This window comes from Ictidomys tridecemlineatus, chromosome 4 (genome assembly GCF_052094955.1).
Source record: "Ictidomys tridecemlineatus isolate mIctTri1 chromosome 4, mIctTri1.hap1, whole genome shotgun sequence".
Taxonomy (NCBI): Eukaryota; Metazoa; Chordata; class Mammalia; order Rodentia; family Sciuridae; genus Ictidomys; species Ictidomys tridecemlineatus.
In genome coordinates, this window is record NC_135480.1 from 141,184,220 (window position 1) to 141,197,976 (window position 13,757).

Here is a 13,757-nt window from a genome sequence, read left to right on the forward strand (position 1 = left end):
AATGTGATATTAAAACTGTGGTCCTCATTAGATCCTGGGATTTACTCATCCTGCATACTTGTGACTTTGTGTCCTTTGCCCACCATTTACTAAGCCAGCAGTCCCTGTCCCATTCCTCCCTTCCCATGGGCTCTTGACCCAGAGTCACAGAAGTTTCCATGAAGCAGAACATGAACATTTCCCTAGCTGCATTATTAGTGACTGCTGAGCCTGACCTCAGGGGGCAGCGGAGTCAGTTCTTAGCTCCAAGGACAATGTGTCATGTCCTCTGAAGGCTAAGAACAGCAGCATGCCCCCTGAGACCAGACCTGCCAGGCACCCAGAATCCAGGGTCATCACCATTCCTTTCTTCTCCCTGACTGCTCTCCAGTCCCCGTGGCCATTCAGTCCTGGTCTGTCCCTGTCTTGTGCCTTGAGCTTCATTTTTCCCGACCCTTTGTTTCTTCAAAAATTAGACTTAGATACTATGCAGAATATTTCTCCAATGGAACAAAGTGACCTTCTTCACATCAATGTGCTTCAGATATTCAGGTGTTCAGGTCCACACACAGGGCATACAACACCTGTGCAAAGTGCACATGCACATGTACCCAAACACAGACACTTAAACGCCACACCCCAGGCCCTCTGATTCTAAGCAACCACCTAATCTTAATCCTTTAAATGTGATTATTATTATTATCATTATTATTACTTTAGGTAATTCTGGGAATTCTACTTCCTCCTTCAATTCTCAGCTTGGAGTTCAAGAACAAAGATGACATGCCCTATATGACTCAGGCACAAGAAATCCATCTCCAAGAGAAGGAGCCAGAAGAACCAGAGAAACCCACAAAGGAAAAAGATGAAGAGGACATGGAACTGACCGTAAGGGAAAAAAAATAAATTATATATATAAAATAACTTGTGTATGTGCATATATATACACAGTGCTTTTCCCTGAGGAGAATCCCAAATGCACTGATAAGGTTCAATAGTTCTTAAGGTCATATAGCTGTCCCCATCTTCAAGTTAGTCATGGGTGCTGCCATTTAAGAATTGAGACCAGGGTATTATAAAAATGTCTCTTTATGCACAAATAACATGACTGCTTGTTTGGTTCATTTCTATGTGAAGTCCATCAGTCCAGTGGAGCAGGAAAACCCAATAAAATTCAGAGCAAGGCACCCTCAATTTCCCAGGCCAGCAAAGGTTTATAAACAAGGAGATGATGTAGCAATCTTAGCGCAGAAAACAAGAAAGGAGAACCATGATTTGGGAGCAGCCAGCTTCACAGAGCTGGAACCCTTCTGCTGATCAGAAGCTGAGCCCTTGTCTATCTTCAGGGTCAGGCTCACAAATACAGCACTAATTGAATTTTGAGGTTTGTATGGAAAGCTTTTATTAGCTCTCCCCAGTGTAATTATAGAACATGGGTGCTTTGTTCTGCAGAGGGAACGGGCAGCTGCACATGGGATGGCTTCCCACAGCCCCCGCCTGAGCAGCGTGACTGTCACTGGCTCCTTGCCAAAGACTAAAAATATCCCATGCTATTAAAGGGACACACAAGGCTTCATAGCTCAGGAAACATCAAGCAACCACTCCCTAAGGACTTTCTCGATATGCCTCACCCCCCTCACCACTCCAGCAGCGATGGCTGCCATAATCACCCAGAAGGAACCGTGAGAGGAGAAAACGAAAATTGGTTTTGCTCAGGTGACAAAAGGCCTATGCATTATCAGCCTGATGGGACCACTGAGGATTGTTCTTCCTCCAGACAAAGAACATTTCCTTCAGTGGGCCCCTTCTCAACCTTTGATTGCAGACATGATCCCTAACTCAAACACCAACTTTTGTTTCAGTTGCAGGATTTTTACAAAAATCCACATAGGTCTCTGCTCACCTCTATAGGAATACAGATGGTCTTCCCTGAAATTATCTTACCATAATTTTGGCTTCTAAACCCCACGATGGATAGGAAATGATATTGTAATCATTAGCAGTGACATGGGTAGGGATAATGCTGAATTCTTCTTGGGCAGCTCAGCAGGGGAGTAAAGAGTGTGTTCTCTAGAGTCAGAATCCTCCCCATCACCTCTTGCTGTATGATTTTGAGCACTTTCATCATTTTTATTATGGTCATAATAACTTTATGAGTCCCACAGGAAGCTGTGTGGTCTAAAACATATTCATGTAAAATGCTTAGACTGGCAGCTGACACACCACAAAGGTTGGTAAATGCTCACAAATGCACACTAAGCATTCTTTGTACACTTCTTCATGGAATCCTCACACTAGATCCACAAATAAGCACTGTTTTTATTGACCCCATTTTACAGATGAGGAAGATGGGACTCAGAGAGATCAAACTGCCCAAGTTTACCCAGTTGCAAATATGGGATTAGAACCCTGGCAAACAGACTCCACTGGTCCCTTTTTTGATTCAAGGAAGAAGAGAATTTCTTCCTCATTTCATCTACTTTGGGTGAACACATAGTAGAGAGAATTCAAAAGCAACACATAGGCTTGCTAAGTCAAGTGTGAGGTGACCTTGATGTAGACACACATCCTAGGAAGTCAGCCAGGAGCTGACTCAGCCTTCTGCCTGGTTGGATCTCCAGGAAGAAAGCAAAGGGAGGAGCTTCCCCTGCTCAGGCTAGAGCTTTGAGGATCTGATCCTGCAGGAAGCCACAAAAAAAGGATGTATCTCTAGACTGAGAACAGCCTCCTGTGCTGTGTACTGAGAACCTGTGTAGGAGACACAGGGTGGCCTGGCTGCCTGGGCTTGTTCTCCCCAGGGAGAAGGAAAGGAAGTCAGGATAGACTTGAGGACAGCAAGCTCAGACCCTGATGGCAAACTCTGTCCCTGCTGGGGCTCCCATCAGCAGGCTCACCCCAGGCAGGACTGAGGGTGCAGCTTGATGATATCTCCCCTTCTTTCATAGGATTGACATTTGAGCTTCTGTGTTAAACTAACATACCTCCTCTTGTAATGGGACATCCTTTGTCCTGCCAAAACTATAACCCAAAATATTCGCCTTGGTTCACTCCATTTCAGAATGTCTAGTCGTTCAGGATCTTTAGTTCACGTCAAAGGATCTTTTTCTACATTAACACCTGTGTTCAGGCAGCAGAGATTTAAAATCCACAATGTACAGTGTGTTTGAATTTGACCCTTAAATTCTGCTTTAGGGGATGTCAAAGGAAACATTTGACAATAGGGAAAAGAAAAATAAACCAAATCGGCAAGTAAAGCTGCTGAGGCCGCAATTGAGGAGAGGGCAAAAATGCTCTAAAAAGAGCAGGCTTTTTAAAATTGGCATTTGAATCATAAAGGCAAAACTGGTTACTTTGTTTTCTTTGTGTTTGACCCACATGGCCTTGTAAGTGTCTCCACCTTGCACTTTGCCTGATAAAGTACCAACATGTCCACAGCCCCAGAGATGGCTACGTTGGGAAATCCAGTGTCCCTGGAGATAAGCCCCAGCTGCCTCCTCTCCAAGATGCCTAAAGATCTCCAATCTACCTTTACTTCTATCTCATTATGGCATTGCATTGTCAAACATAGACATAAGCAGAACAGAAGCAGGATAATTATGTTACATAAATTATAAATTGTAGAAGGACAAATACCACATACCTTCAGAGTTTCTTGAGATCAGTGATCAATACTTAGAGAATTCTATGGGGGTCTAGTGTTATCCATCATGAAGACTGACTCAGCTCACTGACATTAAACACCTAGACAGACCCGTGGAGGAAAATTTGATCTTTTAATTAACTCAAGGTCCTTTTCTAGCCAGAGTGTCTACAAAGAGATGGAAGTTACCTTCCCAGAAATTCAGTTGATTAGAGAGAAATCATTTGTGATCATCACATATTTGAGAGAAGTGGTTATTTGAGACAGTGACTGAAGTAGTTGAAACTAATATTTGCATATTTTAGGTTAGGTTATTTGAAAACAGAATCATGTAGTAGTTACTTCTAGTCTCAAGTTCGAGACAAACTTAAATTATTGCTGTAATTAGATTGCTCAACTTGAAATTCTTATGCCCAGTACTCTGTCTTGTTCCAAATCCTTGTTAGTCCTCATCAGTTATAATATCTTACCCCATTTTTACATTTAATAAAAAATCTCATTTCCCAACAGCATGAAACTAACCTTATCTTAGAACAATATTGAAGAACTAAAGTCAGAAAACTGTACTGCTATACATTCTAATAACATACTTTTTTGTGTGCAAAATCCCAACTAGATAATTTCAGTGAAGAGTAGCCAAGGTCTCGTGTTATTTAACTAGCTAAGGTACTGAGCATCGATTATGTGCCAGGTGCTAACTGATTGGTAGACCAATCCTTTATCAGGGGCTCTTATTATCCCTGTTTTACATTTAAAAAAAAAAAAAACTAAGTCTCAGAGCTGGTAATGTAGCTTAGTGGTAGAGCACTTGCCTGGTATGCTTGAGGCCTCGGGTTCAAATCCCAGCACTGCAAAAAATAAAATAAAATAATAACAATAAATAAGTAAATAAATGAGAAACTGAGTATCAGATTAAAAATACAATAGTCTTGATGCTGTTGCTGTTGTTATGAATGAGAAGGGAATCATGGATTCTTTGGGAAGATCTCCAACAGCTTGGAGATGAAGACCTCTGCAAGCTGAGGCTGACTAGGGTCCTCCTGTTGTTGCCTGGCTGCAAAGAAAGGCAGCATGCCCAGGACTTGTCATACCACTAATGCCAGCTGTAGCTCAGATTTTACCAGGACTGAATCAGAGAACCAAGGCACATGCCTACGGTTTGAGGAGATGGCCCTAACAACTTCGGGTGCTTCAGATAACTTACCTCTTGAGGGCTCATGATCTTTGGGTAAAGTAGAGACTCTGTTCCAATTTACCTTTGACTTAAAAGTCATCAGTATGGGTGGAGAGAGAATCTGAACCCAGAGGTAGCCTGTCTCACAATATATAAGGTCAGGGTGGGGGCACAAATTCCTCCAATGTGGCCTTCTCTGCTACAATCTTTCTCCCTCTCAGAAAGCTGTGTGTCTTCCATTGCCTGCCTCTTCCAGAGGGTTCAGGGTACAAGAAAATGGTCAAGAGTTTTCCCAAGACCTTCCATCCCAAACAAAGGAAATGTATAGATTGTACAAGAGTGCAATCACGTACCTAGGGAAGGCAAGAACTTTAAATTGCTGGGGCGGGGGGTGGGGGTGGGTGGCACTCAGATTCTTCTGTTTAATGAGCTCTGAAGTATAAAATAAGCGAGTCAGAGTTTATGCTCTGCAGAGCCCTGCCATGATGGGTTCCATTCTCTCCCTCTGTAGGCAATGTTGGGACGAAACAATGGGGAGTCATCCAGGAAGAAGGATGAAGAGGAAGTTCAGAGCAGGCACCGGTTAATCCCCCTGGGCAGAAAAATCTATGAATTCTACAATGCACCCATTGTGAAGTTCTGGTTCTACACTGTAAGTATCTTTCCTTTCCTGCTTCCTAGTAGATGGCCACAGGAACCAAATTCACGTCTCAGGCACCTGAGTGGCTTTCTCTGAGTCATACGTAGCACACATTGCAGGAAAGGAAGCTCTATGACCTTGATTTTCCAATAGTTTTGCAAGATCTGTGGTGTTTGTTGGGCAGGTTCCACAGGCTAAATGTCTTCTCTTCAAAAAACTTAAGGAAATGATAAAAGTGAGAACCAATAGAAATAGAGGTGAGGTGAGTATGAATTCAATCTAGTAGAAAGTAGATGTCCACTTTCAAAACACTTTCCTGTTCTGGATGGATGAAGACTAGGTCAGAGTTGCCTATCCTGGGTTTTTGTGCTTTTTGTTTGTTTCTTCGGGGTGGGGGTTTACATTTAGTAAATAAGACTTAAGCACAGTGTGGAAGTGGTGTGACTAGGCATGGGTAGCATATGCACATAGCTACTCCCAATCTGGTATTGCCAGCAAGCAAATTTTCTTGGTCAGACCCAATAAACAACAAACAAGCAAAAGAGGCAAAAACTATCAGAGCAACCAATAGTCATGGCAAAGATTATTCAGTATGTACACCCCACAAACCATGCCTACAAAACCTTGGGTTCCTGAAGAGGCCTCCTGATAGGGTAGAAAGGACTGAACTGCTGGTTTTCCACTTCTACTTCTCAATGATATTTTAAGGTGAGCTTGTGGCCCATGTCATCTCTGATTCTCCCCAGAGACAGTGGAACTGTGCAAAGACAAAGGAGAGTGCATCTGTATTTTTAGCTTTTTTGATAACCAGCTACAGAGCAATCCTTTGAGTCAGCAACAAGATAATCTAAATCTGAGGCTGAGATGACTCAAATGTCTAGATGAGGTGCTTTTTGTGTGGTCCTGTGTGCTAACTAGCACTGGCTGTATAGCAGAGACTTTCAACCTCAGCAATATCAGCATTTTGGGCAGGGTAAGTCTTTATCGTAAGGTGCTGTCTCTGACATGTAGCATGTTTAGCAGCATCCCTGGCCTCTACCTACCAGATGCTTATAGCACTTTTCCTCCAAGTATGACAATCAAAATATTTCTAGACATTGCCAAACATCCCCTATGGGATTAAAAAAAAAAAGCCATCAGCTGAAAACCATTACTTTAAAGTATGGTCTCAAAAGAGGATCTGAGATTATGAAAATATAAATATTACATTTATATTTAGTAAAGTAAAACTTCAAATGTATCAATGTTAAGAAAAGAGAATATGGAAGAATATAGCCTACTAAAAAGAAAAAAGAATTTCCACCCCCCTCAACGGAAGCATGCAAAAAATATTTCTATTTCTACATTTTATACAGATCTACATTATTTTTACTTTGCAGAAAACAGCATAGTGGTGACAAGCATGGACCTTGGAGTGAGACAGCCTGGGTGGGAATCCCATCTGTGCCTCTTTGTATTGTGTAATGTCAAACAAGTTACTTTCCTATTCTATCCACACTTTCCTTAAGATGGGGATTATATATATATATATATATATATATATATATATATATATATATATATACCTTGTAAAGTTTAATGGAGATTAAGCATGTTGAAGTAGGTGACGTACTTAGAACCATGCCTGGACCTGAAAGAACGTGTCAATCAGCGTTGTATTCATCTATCCATCAGCACTAATAATAGTATCATTTGTTGAGCACTTACTATGTACCAGGCAATGTTTCCAGTGCTTTCTAAATACTCTCCCTAACCCATACAATTTTATCAAGATATTTTTTTGTACTATCAGCTCATACACATATCTGTCCTTGCTCTTATATTATGCTTCATCAATTTTCACAACGTAGAACAGGGCTTGGCAAGCTATAGCCCTTGGTCCAAATCCAGCCCACTGCCTGTTATTGGAGCCTGCAAGCTAACAATTGCTTCTACATCTTTATTTATTATTTGGTGCTGGGAATGGAACCCAGAGCCTGGCACATGCTAGGCAGCTGAGCTACACTCATGGCCCTGTTTTGTTTTGTTTTTGTTGTTGTTTTTTTAACATTTTTTAAAGGGTTGAAATAAAATTTTTGAACACATGAAAGTTATATGAAATTCAAATGTCAGTGTCCACAAAGATTTATTGTAACACAAGCAAAGTCACTTATTTACCTTTATAGCCTAGCTGCTCTTGTGCTATAACGATAAAGTTGATTACTGGTGATAGAAGCCTCTTGACTTGTAAAGCCATAACAATTAACTACTGGACTCTATAGAAACAACTCGCAGACTCCTGATCGAGAACACAAAAGAAATCGGTAGAAGTAATTGTGTCAAGAATTTTCTTTCACTTATATGAATGTTCATCACTCTTACCTTCCAAGGCATCTTTTTTCTCTTTCTTGAGCTGCATTCAGTTTTATAGTAACTTTAATTTGTGCTCCCCCTAGTCCCCACTGACTCATGTCAGGCAGTTGTTAGCCAAGATTGCTTTTAAATTACAGCCACCCTGGCGGGTAGTTCTACCTCGGCCTCACATTCGAATCACCTGGAGAGCTTTTAAAACACACTGGCCCCTGGGCTCTACTCCCAGAGCTTTGACGCCATTGTTGTGTGGCACAGCCTGGGCACTGGGATATTGCAGAGCTCCCAAGTGATTGTCATGGTCAGTAGGGACTGAGAACCACTGGCCCAGACAAAAGAATGGTTAGTTTTTAGCCCATATTTCTAGAAGATCCATGATGAGAACAGATCTTGTTAAAAACGCCAACTCCTCACTCCATCACAGACTCACTAAATCAACCTCCAGGCAGGAACCTGAGAGGCTGTGTGTAGTGAATGTCACAGGTGCATTAATGCTTAGGGAAGCTCAGGACCCACTGTTTGGCCTAAATCCTTTGCAGCATGCAGGATGATAACTCTCTGAGGGGTGGAGCCTGAGCATCCAGCTCTTCTTACATGGCTGATGGGGTTAGCCTCAGCCAACCCATCACACTGGATCCCCCAGTTGTTTCCAGTTGTGTTTACACAATTGCCAGGAATCTATGTCCACATGTTGACAAAGTCCAGTCCTCAAGGAAGTGGACAGAGAGAGGTGTGTCAGTGTTTTAATTCCCCAGGGATGCTTAACAATAAAATTCAGCTTTAGATTAAAGGTCTCTTTGGCTTTGGGTTGGGTTCTCTGTAAAAGTATTTCTCACTATGATTTCAAAATCTTCCCTTCCTACTCTCCCAGGGGAAGAGAGGACACATCTCACTTCCCCACAATCCCACTTGATCGCAGTTTCCCGAGAGCAGCTTGGGTCCTCTTCTAGTCCAAGATGAAGGGAGGCAGGGACCCATCTGGCTCCCAGACCCTGTCTGGGTTGAGAGCCCATTTGAAGTATCCAGCTAGAGAGGATTCAAATCCAAGGTGTGTAGTGGCCACAGATCAGGGGACATGATAGGCACCCAGGGCTATCATGGAGGGCTCTTTCCTGGAGAGCAGGCAGGTTAGGTTTTAGACAAGATGAAGAATATGAGCTGGGATTTTAATCCAAGTCTCGGCGACTTTACTGCCCACCTTCCTTATACCAGACACACTAACCCTATTTTCAGAGGACATACAGGACTAGTGAAGTCATTTAAGTATTAAGCTGCAGAAGTTTGGGTAGAAGTGGGTACATTGCATAACTGGACCTACAAGTGTCAAGAGAAAATAATGCCTTAGCATGTTTTATACGAAATTGGGTAAAATGATGAAACCAGGACAGTTAACAAAATTCATTTCACTGAGAATCAATAAAACTTGATTCAATAAAGAGAAGGAAGCAACCAGGAAGAAAGGAAAAGGTCCTTTCAGTAGATAAGGCAGCGTCTCTCCTGTTCCCCCGTATCTCTCCCAACCAGGCTGCAGCTTCCTCTACCTTTCAAGCTCCCTCCATGTCCCAAAGTCACACACTATCTCCAGAACTCTGGAGGCCGCAATCCTCTTGCCCACACAGTGATTTCAAGTCAGAAGGCACCAAAAGTGTATTATAGAATTTTAACCACTTAATTCCTTTCTTTGCATTGTGTAAAATACATACTCACAGAAACTGTGGAGTGAATGCCAATGTGTTATGATGGTAAATCAAAATCATGCAAACCAAGTCAGACTGTGAACTAATTTTTTTTTTCAGTGCTGGGGATTGAGCCCAGGGCCTCTCATATGCTAGACAAGCACTCTATCACTAAGTCATACCTCATCCCTTGAACTAATACAGCATCCTTCATGATTTAAAAAAAAAAAACAACTCTTTCCTGAGAAATTGTTTTAATTTGTTAATGTTCCTGAAGGTGTCAAGGTGTAGGGATCTAGACATGAATAAAGATGACAGTCCCAGGGTGGGAGAGGAAAAGCAAATCACTTGGATGGAAAGTAAACTCAGAGGACACTCGGCATCTGTGGTGATGACATTGCTTTTATTCATGATATTGTTTAACTCTGACATATTTTCTCCTTTAAGGTATGGAAGGGAGGGGTAGGGTAGGGTGGGGGCTGGCATGTATCTCAATGGTAGAGCACTTGCCTAGTATGCTCAAGGGCCTGGGTTCATTTCCCAGCAACACACACACACACACACACACACAAAGAGGTGAGGAAATTAAATGCCAGTTTTGTCTGCAAATATATTGTCAATCTAATAGGATATCAGAAACCCTTTATTCATATTAAGAATCTATTTATTCACTTACCAAAATGAGAGAGAGAGAGAGAAGGAAGAAAGGAAAAGGTCCTTTCAGTAGATAAGGCAGCATCTCTCCTGTTCCCCCGTATCTCTCCCAACCAGGCTGGCAGCTTCCTCTACCTTTCAAGCTCCCTCCATGTCCCAAAGTCACACACTATCTCCAGAACTCTGGAGGCCGCAATCCTCTTGCCCACACAGTGTGTTATTCTTTGCTATATGGTGGCCTTGGAAGAGTGCAGGTGATGTGGATTAACTAGCTTTGAGTTTCTACTCACAGTCCCTGAGGCCAGTAGTGCCTTGCCTGAATAAGGTTTTGCTTCTGTGCCATTTCCCTTAGGGTGAATTTTCTCCTGCAAGGCCCCTACCAGCTCTCTGCCACTCCATGCACCTTGACATGGCTGAATCCTCTAGTGACAGGCACCAACTTGAACCCTGAGGAGTTTTTCCTGATATCCATCAATGGAGCCAGTCACATCAGAATCCCCCCTCAAGGTGTGAGAACCTGAGGATGAATTCTCTCTAGTCGCTGTGGGCTGCACAGACCCATGCCTTTCTGTGCGTTGTCTTCTCTCACTTTGTTTCAAAGAAGTAGATACCAAAAGTGAATATTCCAGCTGGGCATAGTGGTACATGCCTGCAGTTCCAGCACCTTGGAGCCTAAAGCAGGAGGATCACTTGAACCCAGGAGTTCAAGACTAACCTAAGCAACATAGCAAGACCCTGTCTCAAAAACAAATAAACCAAAATATTCCAACTGGGCTAGGGCAGGAAGGTAGTACAATGGAAAACAGGAAAAACCTTCCCAGGTCACTGACAAGCCAAACACTTTAAAGTATGAGAAAAAAAAGGAAAACACTCACTTAGAAGAAAATTGAAATGGAGTCTTAAGGTAAAGTCTGAGCTAGTTTCATGTTGGTTTGACCAATTTGCAGGAATTATGTGTGTCTCCCTTTCCTTCTCATGGGCATTATTTAATTGTCTAATGTTAGGCAAAAATCCACTATGCAGCAATAGTTCAGGAATCTCAAATCTGAGCCTGAGCAAGAGCCATCCTCCCAAAGTTCCCTGTTTTGCTAGGAAGACATAAGAAATCAGGTCATTGCAAAACAAAATGATACGTGGTGGTGGCATATACTACCAATACTGTGTGCCCAGAGACACACAGAGGGTCAGAAGGAAGACTCATATTAAGTTATTTCAAATGCTGCAGTCTTTTTAAAAAGTTCTTTTGCTAGTTTAAAGCCTGTAATCTCATTTTGTCATGAATTCTCTGTCCTGTTTGCTGACCTTGTTCTGTCCTGCCATGCAGTGGCCTTGCCTGAGTCCAGGGCTCCTGGGCCTCAGCAGCCAGAGCACTATATTATATTTCCTTACAGCTGGCATATATCGGATACCTGATGCTCTTCAACTATATCGTGTTAGTGAAGATGGAGCGCTGGCCTTCAACCCAGGAATGGATCGTCATTTCCTATATTTTTACCCTGGGAATAGAAAAGATGAGAGAGGTAACTGCTTTCATAAAAGAAAACATAAGAGCAAGAGAGTGTTTATATTTGTGGATGGAGGGGAGAAGGGGATGTTTGGGATCCAAATTAAGCCAGAATCTATCTTTTCTAATGCCTTGAAGGCTGTTTCCTGCCACCTTTGACGAATCTGGGGAGGCTTCCCTGGCTGATGTTCACAGGGTTGTCACTCCCTGACCGCTTTGGATATGGTCTATTTTCTGCTCACAAACCTTTTGTCCCAAGGAATCCTCCAGTTGTCTTCCACATCATTTACACCTCTCTTTACTTATCCCTATAAACATAACTTTTCATATTTGGCTATTTTTAATTCCCATTTCAATCTCTTACCTTGGGTCTCTTTGGACTCAGTCCACCAATACCCATGTCATTTATGCAAACGTCTTTCAGCAGCTCTAGCAGGAGGTCTGCTCTCGTTCATTTATTTAATTTATTCTCTGGTTGACTCCTTGTCAACATTTGTCATGAGCCTGCTGGGCACTAGCCTTTCCACCAGCCCTAGGGATCAATCACTAAGGCCAACTGAACACGGTTTGGGTCCTTCAGGTTGAGGCTGTGGGGTTCCTCTTTTATCCCCTCATCCTTATGACCTAAAAGAGCTATTGAAATGCCACCCTTATATGATTTGTTTGAACTCAAGACAACCTCCCAGACAATGGATGCTACAAAAAAAAAAAAAAAAATGAGATGAGGAAACATGGAGGAAACTTAGATGCATGTTACTAAATGGGGGGAAAAAAGGCTACCTGCTTCCAAATACATGATATTCTGGAAAAGACAAAACAATGGAGCCAGTAAAAACATCAGCGGTTGCTAGGGGTTGCAAAGAGGGGGATAAATAAGTGAAGCACACAGGCTGTTAAGAACAGTGAAAATACTCTATATGATACTGTCGTGGTGGATGCATGTCAGTACACATTGGTCCAAACCCATAGAATGTACAACACCAAGAGCGAGCCCTAGTGGAAAGGCTAGACCCTGGGCCATGTGATATGTTGCTCTCCATTCATCTGTGATAGCTCATGCTCTACTCTGGCACGGGGTGTTGATAGTAGAGGAAGCTATGTGTGTGTAGCGGGTGTAGGGGTAGGAAGTCCATGAGAAATCTCTGTACCATGCTGCAGATTTTGCTGCTCTATAAAATAATATACTTCATTAATAAATAAATAAATAAAGCTCTAGATTCCAATTGCTTCTTCCAAAATGAATGTGGTCAAGCAAAAGTCCACAAGAGGGCTCTGCAGCCCTGTTCAACAAACTCCTGTTTCACCAGAGGAAGCCACAGGGAAGGCAGGCTTGTGAGGGGATACAGGCTCACCTGCACTCTCCCTGGAACTGCCAGGCCGGGAGGGATGTGTTCTGGAGGCAATGCTCCTGTCACATCCACTGCACCTCCAAGAGCTCAGGAACAATCCTGGTTGCTGTACTTCAGGGGATGGATGGACCTCATCGGAAAAAAGGATTCCTACAATCCACAGACCCACCCTGACTTTTCTCACCAAAACAGGTTCAAAAGGACTTGCCTTCTTGAATTCCAGCTCAAGAATGTTCTCCTCCAGAGAAAACATGCAGTGTCTATTAGATGCATTTGTATTGGAATGATAAAAAGTTTTTTTCTCCCTATTCAGAGGCTTTCTCTTAGGTTTTTAAGCTGGGAGATATTTTAATTCTAACTAAAATGTCCCCATCCCAAGAACTTAGGACAAGGTATATTAGTCCTTTTTTAAATATGACTGGATTAAATTAAAAACAAACAAAAGCAATGTTCCAGCCGGTTGTCCACACTGATGTCCCCCGGTTCACAGAGCCTTCTGCTTCTTGACGGAGGTTGTGGATTTCCCATTTCAACTAAGAGCAGCAGTAAGTTTGCTCTGGTCTCTATGTGGCTCTGAGAACTGGGCTGCCACTTGAGGGGACCCAGTGGCTGTGCAGTGCCAGCTGGCGCTCTTGCAACTTAACGCATATTCCTTCCCCACAACAAGCAGAAGAGGGAGAGACTGGAGCTTGGAGATTGGAGTCTCTCCAGGGACTAGGCTGGAAGAAGACAGGGAGCAGTCTGTACTCCATGGACTGTTCTGGTGGAGACTGCCAAGCCGGCCAGCTGCCA

At 42.7% G+C, this 13,757-nt stretch overlaps 1 protein-coding gene across 33 annotated transcripts in view; it reads left to right on the forward strand.

Moving 5' to 3' along the window:
• Positions 1-13,757, forward strand: part of Trpm3 (transient receptor potential cation channel subfamily M member 3) — an 819,042-nt gene that overhangs the window by 735,763 nt on the left and 69,522 nt on the right. For 32 of the 33 annotated variants that reach the window (XM_078047505.1, XM_078047535.1, XM_078047507.1 and 29 more), the window contains 3 exons: positions 700-867; positions 5,305-5,445; positions 11,504-11,632. In XM_078047505.1, the coding sequence (XP_077903631.1) occupies positions 700-867; positions 5,305-5,445; positions 11,504-11,632 (438 nt within the window). Of the gene's footprint in view, positions 1-699; positions 868-5,304; positions 5,446-11,503; positions 11,633-13,757 lie in introns of those variants that run through there. The other variant, XR_013438078.1, reaches the window with a different exon arrangement.